The sequence below is a fragment of the Primulina tabacum genome, chromosome 18 (assembly GCF_025594145.1).
Source record: "Primulina tabacum isolate GXHZ01 chromosome 18, ASM2559414v2, whole genome shotgun sequence".
NCBI classification, from domain to species: Eukaryota; Viridiplantae; Streptophyta; class Magnoliopsida; order Lamiales; family Gesneriaceae; genus Primulina; species Primulina tabacum.
The window spans coordinates 7,866,831-7,877,961 of NC_134567.1; the positions used below are offsets into that span (position 1 = coordinate 7,866,831).

General features: G+C 34.1%; 1 protein-coding gene and 1 pseudogene across 1 annotated transcript; one reads left to right on the forward strand and one right to left on the reverse strand.

The window, feature by feature from the left end:
- The first annotated feature begins 4,039 nt into the window (after positions 1–4,039).
- On the forward strand, positions 4,040–8,288 carry LOC142532820 (WD repeat-containing protein YMR102C-like; annotated as a pseudogene).
- Positions 7,744–10,876, reverse strand: LOC142532823 (histone-lysine N-methyltransferase ATXR6-like). Its single transcript, XM_075639320.1, has 6 exons — positions 10,544–10,876; positions 9,712–9,786; positions 9,381–9,610; positions 9,179–9,279; positions 8,889–9,101; positions 7,744–8,783 (listed from the first exon to the last, which is right to left on the reverse strand). Exons 1-6 carry the CDS (start codon positions 10,812–10,814, stop codon positions 8,624–8,626), a joined length of 1,050 nt encoding a protein of 349 aa, XP_075495435.1. The 5' UTR covers positions 10,815–10,876; the 3' UTR covers positions 7,744–8,623.
- Positions 10,877–11,131: the final 255 nt, after the last annotated feature.

Here is an 11,131-nt window from a genome sequence, read left to right on the forward strand (position 1 = left end):
AAAAAAGATAACTTCAATATTCGGAATTCATTGTACCTCTCCGTGTTTGTCCAAATCAAAGGGAACAACCAATGGAAAGAAATATTAAAATAATATTATGATAATCACTTTTAACCAATGTGGTTGATTAAATGGAAACAAGAGTAATAAATACTAATCACTTTTGACTTTGTTAACCTTGGTTTCACTATCACCTTAGACAATGTGGTGTTACGCCTAATAAATTAACATCGCTTTACATAAGTTTGTCCAATCTTGTTCCACAAAATATTTTTAAATAATCACTTCATAATTCTCATATTTTTATTGGACATTTCTAATTAATATATATTAGAATACATTTGGATCATATATTTGGGTGTGTTTGTTTTAAACACAAATCTCAAATTTAGCTTTAAATAAAAGGACAAAAAAAAAAAATGAAATCACACTTTTGTCAACACGTAACCTTTTTTAAAAATCGATAGAGCACACTTTTAAAAAATTCACAAAAATTCATATGAGATCGTTTCACCAGTCAATTTCACAAGATTGATTTTTATCTGAATCAACACATAAAAAAATATTAATTTTCATTGTATGTATTGATTCGGTCGACCCTTCTCACCGAAGACGTAGTCCAAAATTTTTTTATTGTCACTAGATTTTGAGAATTAATGTTAAGTTACCTACAAATGAGGTTGGGACAAAAGTATGTGGATTATTTTTTGTATTGTTGCTTTAGGAGGGGGAAATTTAAAAGGGAGAACGGGGAATATGGTTAATCATGCTTCGTATACATCAATTAACTTCATATTTTCTTTTCCATTAATTTTTTTTTGAATGATTCTTCTCCATTAATTTTTTTTTTTAAATTAAGAAGTCATTTCCATTAGTTTTCAAAGGCCTAGAAAGATGATGTATATGTCAAGAGTCACATAAAAATATTCTCATTCAATACGCGTTATTTTTTAATTTTGAGGGGTGAGGTTTTACATGGACGTATTTGGGATTTATGTGGTCTGAAATATATATCAAGCTTTTGTAGTATTTTTTTCATGATTTGAGAATTCGCACCCCATTTTTTAGTACGCATTGTATATATTTTTTGACAAACGCAATATTTTGTAAACCACGTTGGTCAGATAAATCACATTGGACAAGTCGTGTGAGACAAGTTCATCCGAGAAAGTATTAGTATGGAGAATCGAATGTCTGAACATTAGCTAAACGTTCACCTATATCACCATTCCGAATACTCTTTCAGAAGTTTTGTATTATTTTTTATTTTATAGTAGATTTTCTTTCTCGTCTCTCCCAATGGATTTGGCGGGCCAAGAGTCGGGGATCATTGTATTAAGCTACTCCTCGATGAATTTCAGAGAGTGCAAAAGATTATATTTTGATATAAACAATTTAAATTTTTTGATTGTGAAAAAGTGAAGAAAAAAAGAAGAAGTGAGATAGTGTTTGATGAAAACAAAATCGAAAAAATTATTATTATTTAATTAAATTAAGTATAAGTAAATGCAGAATTTAAGAAATACATCAAATTGAATTTTTACAGGTCGAAATCCAATAATTTTTTTTAAATGATTGCAAATATTCCCTAAGTCATATATAGCCGTCTAAATAAAATCAATAGTACTAAAGTCCCACATATGAAGTTTTAGCTACACATATTTCAAATGAAGACCTACATAATTTGTTGAATTACTTTCAGATTTTTCTATATAAAAAAACTCGATATCATGTAATTAGACGTGAAGAATTATTTAGTCTTTTAACTATCAAGAATTATATAGTCTTCTAAAAGTATATGAGGATTTGCTGATTTTAAAAAAAAAAATCAGATGATGAAAGTTTATATATATATATATATTTAAAATTATTGGAGTGCAATAATTGTCACTGTCGGTTAGAGTAATCGAAACGTTGTGTTTGAGTTGTTGTGCGATTTAAAAGATTAAGATTATACTATTACCGTTGTTCATATATCGACAAAAGCTCGATCATACATATACTGTGAAAATGTTTTAAGTATATATATATATATATATATAATTGTCCACAATTTGGTTGGCCCACTCATGGGTTTGAATCTATCTCCTCTTGTTTTATAGGGCAGCCTTCAAGTTAGACCGTGAAAGGCATTGCTTTTTGACTCTTCGAATAGAATACATATTTGCCCCTCAGATCTGTTGGTCTTCATCACTTGTTTGAGATTTTATCATTTCATGTTTTTTTCCAAATAATCTTTGGTCAAACTTATGTATCTTTGCTAAGCAATCAAATTGATATATAATTTCAAATTATTTAGCCGAATTCTTTAATTTATTATATCAAAGATTTGTGGTTAAGATAGGTTTCCATTAAAAAAATGTAACATATGAGAATAAAGTGATTATCTGACACTCTATTTTATGTTACATATAATTCATAATTTGGAGCGTAAATAACATCGATAAAAACAAAAACAAAACTAGTAAGTAAAAAAATTATCACACGTAAAATTTGTGATTTTAAAAATTTATTTTACTTAGATATGTATTAGAATGTTATTTTACATTTTAATGTTGGACTAAATGATTTCCATAATTCAAGTTAAAACATGGAATGAAGTTAACTACTGAAATCAAGACTTGGTTGTCAAAATATTGAAATTGACTTCAAAAAGGAAGCTATTTTGTCCCATTCTTAGCAATATTCTACCCTCGAATAGATAATAATTATATTTAATATTTATTTAATATTTACTTAAGAAAATTTTGTCCATGAATTCACCTGATTCAATATTCTTCGAATCTTCAATATTAGTATAATTAATTTTTTTTTGACTTAATCAAAATTTACTCATTTTCTAATTTCTTTTTTTTAAACCATCTACTACGGGTTTAATTAATTGAGTTGGATCAGAGGTCCGTCTCACAAAATTGATCAATGAGATGATCTCATAAGAGTTTTTGTTTTGTTTTTTTTTTTAAAACAAAAAATAATTATATCTTTATATTTTCTCCCTAATTCAAATTCAAGTTCAGATCCATCAGCGTAGATTCAATGGCTTCATTGGTTCAATTTCTTTATGTTATGTTAAGAACCGACCCGTTTAGGCTAATGATGAGGATTGGATAAGTTGTATGATTTTCACGTCCAGAATAGGTGAGTCGATACTTACACTCAATGTGTTATTATCTGTACTTTATTAATAAATAAATTTCACATATTTTATACATGAAATCAAGTGTAGATTACACTAAATTAAATGTAAATACCAACTCCTCCAATCGAGCTTGAAAACTAATACACGAGTCGAGTCGAGTCGAGCTGAGTTCGAGTATTTTAGTTTTTTTTAGTTGAGTTACAGTAGTATGATACTCGAGCTCAACTCAACTCGATTACACACCTAGTTTGGACATGACAAGCCTTCATCCAATTTATGTATAGATCAATGGATTTGAAAATCTTCAACTTTGATTTTATATGTTTTCTTTTCTTAATAATAATACATAAAATCTCTTGTGAGATGGTATCATTATTCAATTTTATGAGACATGTCTTCTATTTGGGTCACTTATTAAAAAATATTATTTTTTATACGAAAAATATTATTTTTTATTATAAATATAGACATAATTGACTTATATAACGAATAAATATTCATGAAACTATTTCACAAAAAACATACTCATAATAATAATAATAATAATAATATGTTTTATTTCAAATCTTTAGTTTACGTGTTTATTTGAAATTCATCTTTTAAATTTCTTATCCAAAATCAAATCAACTATTCTAAACAAAAAAACGATAAAAGGAAGTCCAATGAATTCGAAATTCACCAATTTAAACTTGACAATCTAAACACAATCATTTTTTTAGCTCGGATAAAGTTTAAATTTGTTGAAATTGAGTTTCGAATACGGATCTCATCCTAAAATTGACCAAAAAAATTGGGTGTGTAATTATTTTGTACTCTATAGTACACCCACAGAACACACACACAAACAGAGCTCTAAATCTCGTTCCTCCGGCCACCCATTCGCGAATATCAAGGAATTTCTGCCTTTTGTATTCCAATTTGTGTATTTACAATTCAAACCCCTCTTCTTTTCAGTAATTACAATCTCATCCCTCTCTCCTCCCTCACACGTATTTTTAATGGTCATCTCTCTGCGATGATCCTTTTTCTAGAGAGTGTCCACTGCCAACCTCTGGATCTTTCTGCTTCAATTCAATCTCATAAAAACAGAATCAAACCCGTGCGGAGGCAGCCCTCTCATCTCTAAAGCTGTTTGATTTTCCCATTTGATATCAGGTGCCTGACTACGAATTTTGATGAATACCACTTGCATACATTTGTTAACTTGTCTGTTGCTAGAGATTTTCAAGTCAATTTTGTGGTTGGAGTGGGTAAATATGTTAATCTATTTGTGGGTTTCCGTTTTATATGCGGAATTTTTCTGGGTTTTTCTGGGGGAAGATGGGTTTATCTTATGCAGCCATAAATTAATGAAACCATAAATTAATGAAATAGATTGGAAAATGCTTCCCTTTTAATGGTGGGGAATTAATTTTGTAACAGGCCAAATTCGATGGGTGGGAATTGGGATCCATGTTGGATCTATTGTTCTTTTTGTTGCTATTGTTAGTTAATAATATTAGTTTAATGTTCTGGGCTGGCTCTTATTATTTATCTCTTTGTTTATTATTTTACTGAAACCTTGGTCTTGGTGCTCATATTTGTATATTCAGTGTTATTTTCTTAACTTTAATTGTTTCTCTTTGTAAACAAAGGTTTTTACATAAGAAAGCAGTAAGCACATTGCCTGTTTCCTGGAAGTCAGTTTCGTGAAGAGGGATTTCAAGTTTTTCATGGGTTGAACTCGAGGAATCATGGATAGCTTCAGTGATGACACCGAAGAATCTAGATTTTTCGATGCCCTGGAGCACATTGCATCAGAACCGATTTTGCTTCTGATATTAATAACTGGGAATATGATGTTTGGATCAATACTCCCCAAAGTGTTAGCGATCGCCGAATGAAATTCATTAGATGGATGGGATTGTATTCTAATGATTTAGAAAAAGAAAATTTTCTTGATGAATATGACAGGCCAGAAGGTGGCGTTTCAAGGGTGATATGGATAGAATTTTGGGTAATAGTGGAGCTGTTCTAAGAACCTCGGGTATCATAGATGAGCTTTCTTCAAGCCAGTCTTCTATATCAAGTTGGAATACTGATGATTTAGAATTGACCCAGGGAGCGAATTTAAGTAAATTTAAAAGTAGGGAGTTTGAAAAAGTTTCACAATCATCTCCCCAGGTTCATCAACTTGTGCAAAGAGAAATTGACGTTCATGGCAATAGACCAAGAACGGTGAATAAATTGAGGAATAAATGGTTGTGTAAATTGCGATCCGTTACTTGTTTGATGAATGGAAATGTGAAAGAAGATGATGTAGAATTGAATAGTTTCAGTCAAGGTCAAGGCTCGAGGTTTCGGAGAGTCAAGGTTCGCCATAGTCGAAGAAGGTTGAAGGAGCTCTCGGCCCTTTTCACGAGACAAGATATCCAAGCTCATGAAGGGACCATATTGACGATGAAATTTAGTCTTGATGGACAATATTTGGCTAGCGCCGGTGAAGATAAACTTGTGAAAGTCTGGCGAGTAGTGGACGATGAAAGATTAAATGAAAGGGACATTCCAGATGTGGATCCATCATGCGTGTACTTCTCGGTGAATGAACTTTCTGAATTGAGTCCTCTCATTGTGGAAAAAGATAAAATTAACAAATCCAATACTCTGCATAGAACACCCGATTCGGCATGTATTGTTTTCCCTCCAAAGATTTTCCAATTACAAGAGGTGCCTTTGCATGTGTTTCAAGGACACTGTGGGGAAATCTTGGATCTCTCTTGGTCGAAGAATAATGTATGTTTTGATTATGCAAATTTATTGAATACATTTGAAATTTGATTAATTACTCTGTGTTTGCTTGTTTCTTGTGCAGCGTCTTCTCTCATCGTCCGTTGATAAAACAGTTCGGCTGTGGCAGCTTGGAGTAAATAATTGCCTCAAGGTTTTCTTGCATAGTGATTACGGTATTCTAAAGCTAGAAAATCATCTCTAATTTGGAGAATGACGTAATAAATGAAGTATATATATTGTTCCCTTACATTTTTCGGCTCATGAGCAATTTATCTCTGCAGTAACCTGCATTCAATTCAACCCTGTGAATGATGATTACTTCATCAGTGGTTCAATAGATGGGAAAGTTCGAATTTGGGCAATTGATGGTTGTCAAGTTGTCGGATGGACTGAATCAAAGGATATCATTACTGCTGTCTCGCATCGACCTGATGGGCAGGTCCGTAAATGCTGGAGCTCTACATGTTAGATGACTATATCTTCAAAATTGGTGAGGTATGCTGAATTTGTTATTTCTTTTCTTGTTCAATAGGGTGGTGTTTTTGGCTCTATAACTGGAACCTGTCAATTTTTCGAGATATCAGGTAACTTTCATTAGAATCTTGGAGAATTCTATTTTTTAGCTGCTTGTTTGGATTATAATACTTGTTCCTTAACCTAATAAACCATTTTAGTGCTAGAAATTGATTTTGCTCTTAATCAACGTATGGTCACAATATTGATAATCACTTATGGATGATGCTAACCGATATTTGATGGCTTTCATGTTACTGTGTCAGATAATCACTTGCAGTTGGAAACTCAAATATGCTTAACAAATAAAAAGAAGTCTTCACCTTGTAAAAGGATAACGGGCTTTCAGGTCTCTTTCAGTTGCTTTTTGATATTTCTTTGGTCTGTAATGTTAGCTCAAAATGTTAAATTTCTTTCCGATTTTATTTCTTGTGGCCGCAGTTTTTACCGCAAGATCCTAGCAAATTATTGGTTACTTGTGCTGATTCACAAGTCAGAATTATAGATGGAATCAATGTAATTGCCAAGTTCAAAGGTACATGATGCTTATGTTCCTTTTATTAGGTTCCCTCGCATCGTGATCTAGAAGCATGGATTCTAAGAAATATCAACTCTTATTTGATTTTTTATGTCTTGTACTATCTTCAACTCTCGCTTCCTGCCAGGCTTTCGAACTTGTGGAATCCATTTATCTTCATCATTTACTTCAGATGGAAAACATATTGTCTCGGCCTCAGAGGATTCAAGTGTTTATGTTTGGAACTACATTGGTCAGGAGGAGAATTCCTTTTTTCACCCTAAAGCCATAAGATCATTCGAGTGTTTCTCTGCCGATGCTTCTGTCGCCATACCATGGCCTGGCTCGAAAACCGGGAACACAATGGACAGGTTGCAATCAAGAAAACTCCCTGGTAGTTCAATTAATTATTTGCCTTTCTCGCCATCCACCCGTTTCTTGTTGAGCCAAGAATTTTTCGTAGACTCCAGCTCAAAGGGATCAGCAACTTGGCCGGAAGAAAAACTTCCTGCTTCTGATCATGAGGCCGAATCATCAATGAGCAAATCACAGTACAAACTTTTCAAGAATTCTTGGCAGAATCTATCGAGTTCTCATGCATACGGACTTGTCATAGTTACTGCTGGCTGGGATGGACGGATCCGATCATTTCACAATTATGGGTTACCAGCAACCCTTTAAGATAAGGAGACGAGAACTGCTAAAAAGTTGGATATAATCACTTAATGACTGGTAGCTTTTGCCAATGATCCAGCTCTGGTTTGTGAAGCAAATTAATTGCAAGCTAGGCTGGCATTTAAAGCTATTTTTGGCATTATTTGGCCATTGGGTCCCTCCAAATGATGCATGAACATTCAAGAATGTAGGGTCAATTGCAGTTGTCAATAGCCAAATATGAAAACGGGAACGTGGTTACTAATAATTTATGAGCTGGGATTGACGATTGAATTTCACCATTATGTCTCCCATTTTGACAACAGTGAAGGTTACTTACCTGGGCTTGTAGAAAGGGACAGTTCTAATTTACCTTTTTGTGCGCCGTTTCCAGTAAGAAAGCTGATTTGTGCTTTCGGCGTCTCGGGGGCAGTCAATCAAGTATACGTTCGGGTCATTCCTGGATAATTGAGGCTCCTTTGTACGACAGGGATGATACAGCAACGGTTGAAGATCAAGTAAATTTATTTGAAAAGAATTATTTTTAGGTGTCACATTTGAAAACAGGTAGCTTTGTACATGATTGGTTAGAGTTTTCATGATTTATACATGCTTGTAGCATGGTCGCGGTTTTTGAGGTTCTATAGAAATAATGCCAGCGGCAATCCTGATTAATTCATTTACACCATTGCCGGATGCATGTAAATGCGTTCAAAAGAGCTGGAATTAAATACATCAAGCTAAAAAGGGCCTCAAAGATGTGGGTTAGATTAATTATGAAGAGGTAGGACTCATTCGTACAAGCTGAAGCCTTCTTCGGAAGACATGATTGTTTTAGTACAGCTTGAAATTGATACCTTGTACGGCTTTTTCGTATAATTTTCAAAATATAATTCAATTAAAAAAATGCAGAAATAGCACCCCAACGAAATATGCCCATCAGCGCTTGTGAATTATTACAAGTGAATCCACTGCTAAATGAGAGGATCAAGATTTGCTTCTCAGGTTTCTTGGTAAGTTCCTACAAGAAGTCAGACGAAGTGCTCAGTCGGGTATTCATTTTCGGATCCGTTGTAGTCGTAATATAGTCTTTCGCCTTTCTTGATGTCTCTGCTAGCAATCAACAGGACTCGACATTCGCCATGGACATCGAACCTCAAACATTTAACGTTCTGCTTCTTCTTCCCACCTCTGCATCAAAAGATATCAGAATATATTATTACTATGACATTCATATTTCGAGCATGTGCAAGACTGACTGCTTGTCAAAGATATAAAAAAAAGTGTTATTCATACGGTGTATGATTGTTGATGCCATTGATAAAACGAGCAATATTACTGCGCTTGTCGGGGCAGATGACGAGACTTTTCGAAGGATTTGAAGCAGTGAGAAGGGTCATTATACTATCTCCTCCATCATGTTGCCGATTTGTTAGGTAGTCAACGTCTCCTACGTATTCTGTAATTATCGTCAAATCTCGGATGTATCTATCTGCTTCTACCGTGAATCTGTCACAATTTAGCGTAACAAATCAAGCCACCATCATAGAACATATGACCATGACAATTCACACAGGGGTACCTACCCTTCTCTTGGATCAAACACAACCATAAGTGGCGGCCATTCCCCTCGTTCTATCATGTTCTTGCAAAGAGTCAAGGTTTCTACATCTTCTTTTGATAACACCTTAAATATTTCAATAAAAGAGAATCAGTTATACATAATGAAACTGGCTGACACAAGTTTACTTGAAAGAAACACAGGATGAAACCTCGAATTAATATTACCTGCATTCCATCTCTTTCAAGTACAGCACGATTAGCTGACCTTTGTGCCATCCCGGGAACATAAGTCAGTTCACTACTGAACTCTGTTCCAGTTACCGTTAAAGCTGTGGCTAGAGATGCCATTTGTTCCAATCTCTTAACAGGATCCTCACTTGGATTGAAAGGCAACAACTTCCTACTTTTCTTAGACATCACTAAGCCACTCGTTCTCTTTCGTTTCTTGTAACAATCTAGTGGAACAAATTACAAATAGAATAAATCATTAAGAATGTCGGCTATCGTAAGCTTGAGCAAGAACCAGGACTAGTAAATTCACCGAGATGGCTCTTACTTAGACTTTGAGTTGGTTGAGAGGATCTTTGAACACGGAAAAAATCAAGAATCTTGGTTTGCACAAGAGGGAAACCTGCTTGTAAGTTGTCAATAAACAAAATTAACTTGGCAGATCTTGTCAAATGGCAGTACAAGAAGCAAGAATAAGAAATGCAAATGAACGACCCACAATGAGATTAGATCACCTAGAGATCGCTTAAGGATTTTGTAAAGCAAGCATTTCAGCCGCTAAGGATGTCCAAAAATCAGATTAATCTCCATTTTCTTGTAACAGATTCGTAGACCATCATCCAAGCAATATGAAAAGCTCTAGTCTGTATTAGAGTTGTGATTCCAAGGACAATAAAGCTCGCTAATTTATGATAAAGTACTACTGCACTTCAGTAATTCGTAGAACCAAATGCGTCAAGATGAATCTTGCATGATAAAGGATTACTACTATAATAAAAAACTTGACAATTACCCAACTTTATGAACTGATCATTACTTTACACAGATTAAAGATGTTCAAGACAGAGCTACACTGTTTGTTACAGAATCAAGGTTGGACAAAAAAATATTATCGATAGATTATGACAAGTAACATGATTTAAAGGGTAAATCCTATACCAAAAGAAACAATCTTGGCTAATTCTTAATTATACCGCGTTTCTTTGATTTTAATGGGAAATCATATAGAATCTTTACAATGAACAAAACCACAAATGGCAATCCAAATATATAAATAATATATACACTATTATCTCATCGAACACAAAAACCAAACCTCCTAACACAAAGATCCCAGAAATATGCACAAGAAAAACAAAACAAACATGCGAGAAAGTCACCTCTAACTTGGTTGCGATTAGCACAGTAAGGGCAAAACCAGGGTCCTTTAGGCACCGCAACAAGAATTGGTCTGATACAGAAGATGTGAAATCCGCGGTCGCATTTGTCGCATAGCAAAAGCTCCGCCGGGTACTGATCTGACCCACATTTCTCACAACACACATCGTCGTAATCTTCCAGCTCTTCTTGCTTCGATTTGGGTCTTTTCCTGGATTCGGGCTTCAAAGAATTTGGATTCGGAGCCTGGGTTCTTTTCTTCAATGACACCATTGTTGACGGAGGAAGATTAGCTGCAGAATCAAAGACTGCGTGTCTGAGTGTGTGAAGATTTTGTAAGGTTGAAAAAGCCCGGGAATGAAAAGGGCTTCGCGCGCTGTACTTCATTTCGCGGCAAAACATGAGAACACCGGTGACGATGCCACGTGTCAATAATTACTCTCGTTTATTTATTATTATTTTTCTCCCCAAAGTAAATTATTGTTATTATAATTTTTTTTTACATTTTTATTGATGTGGGAAAACTGAATTTTATGTTTAAGAGTTCATTGATTAGAAAATCAACAAGTCGACATATATATTATTTTAAT

What these genes read in the sequence shown, in the direction of transcription:
- LOC142532823 (XM_075639320.1), bottom strand. Translation starts at nt 10,814, where the DNA reads ATGGTGTCATTGAAGAAAAGAACCCAGGCTCCGAATCCAAATTCTTTG. An exon ending in TAATCGCAACCAAGTTAGAG is followed by an intron (nt 9,787 to 10,543) that starts GTGACTTTCTCG and finishes ACTTACAAGCAG; the next exon opens with GTTTCCCTCTTGTGCAAACC. An exon ending in TTGAAAGAGATGGAATGCAG is followed by an intron (nt 9,280 to 9,380) that starts GTAATATTAATT and finishes GAAATATTTAAG; the next exon opens with GTGTTATCAAAAGAAGATGT.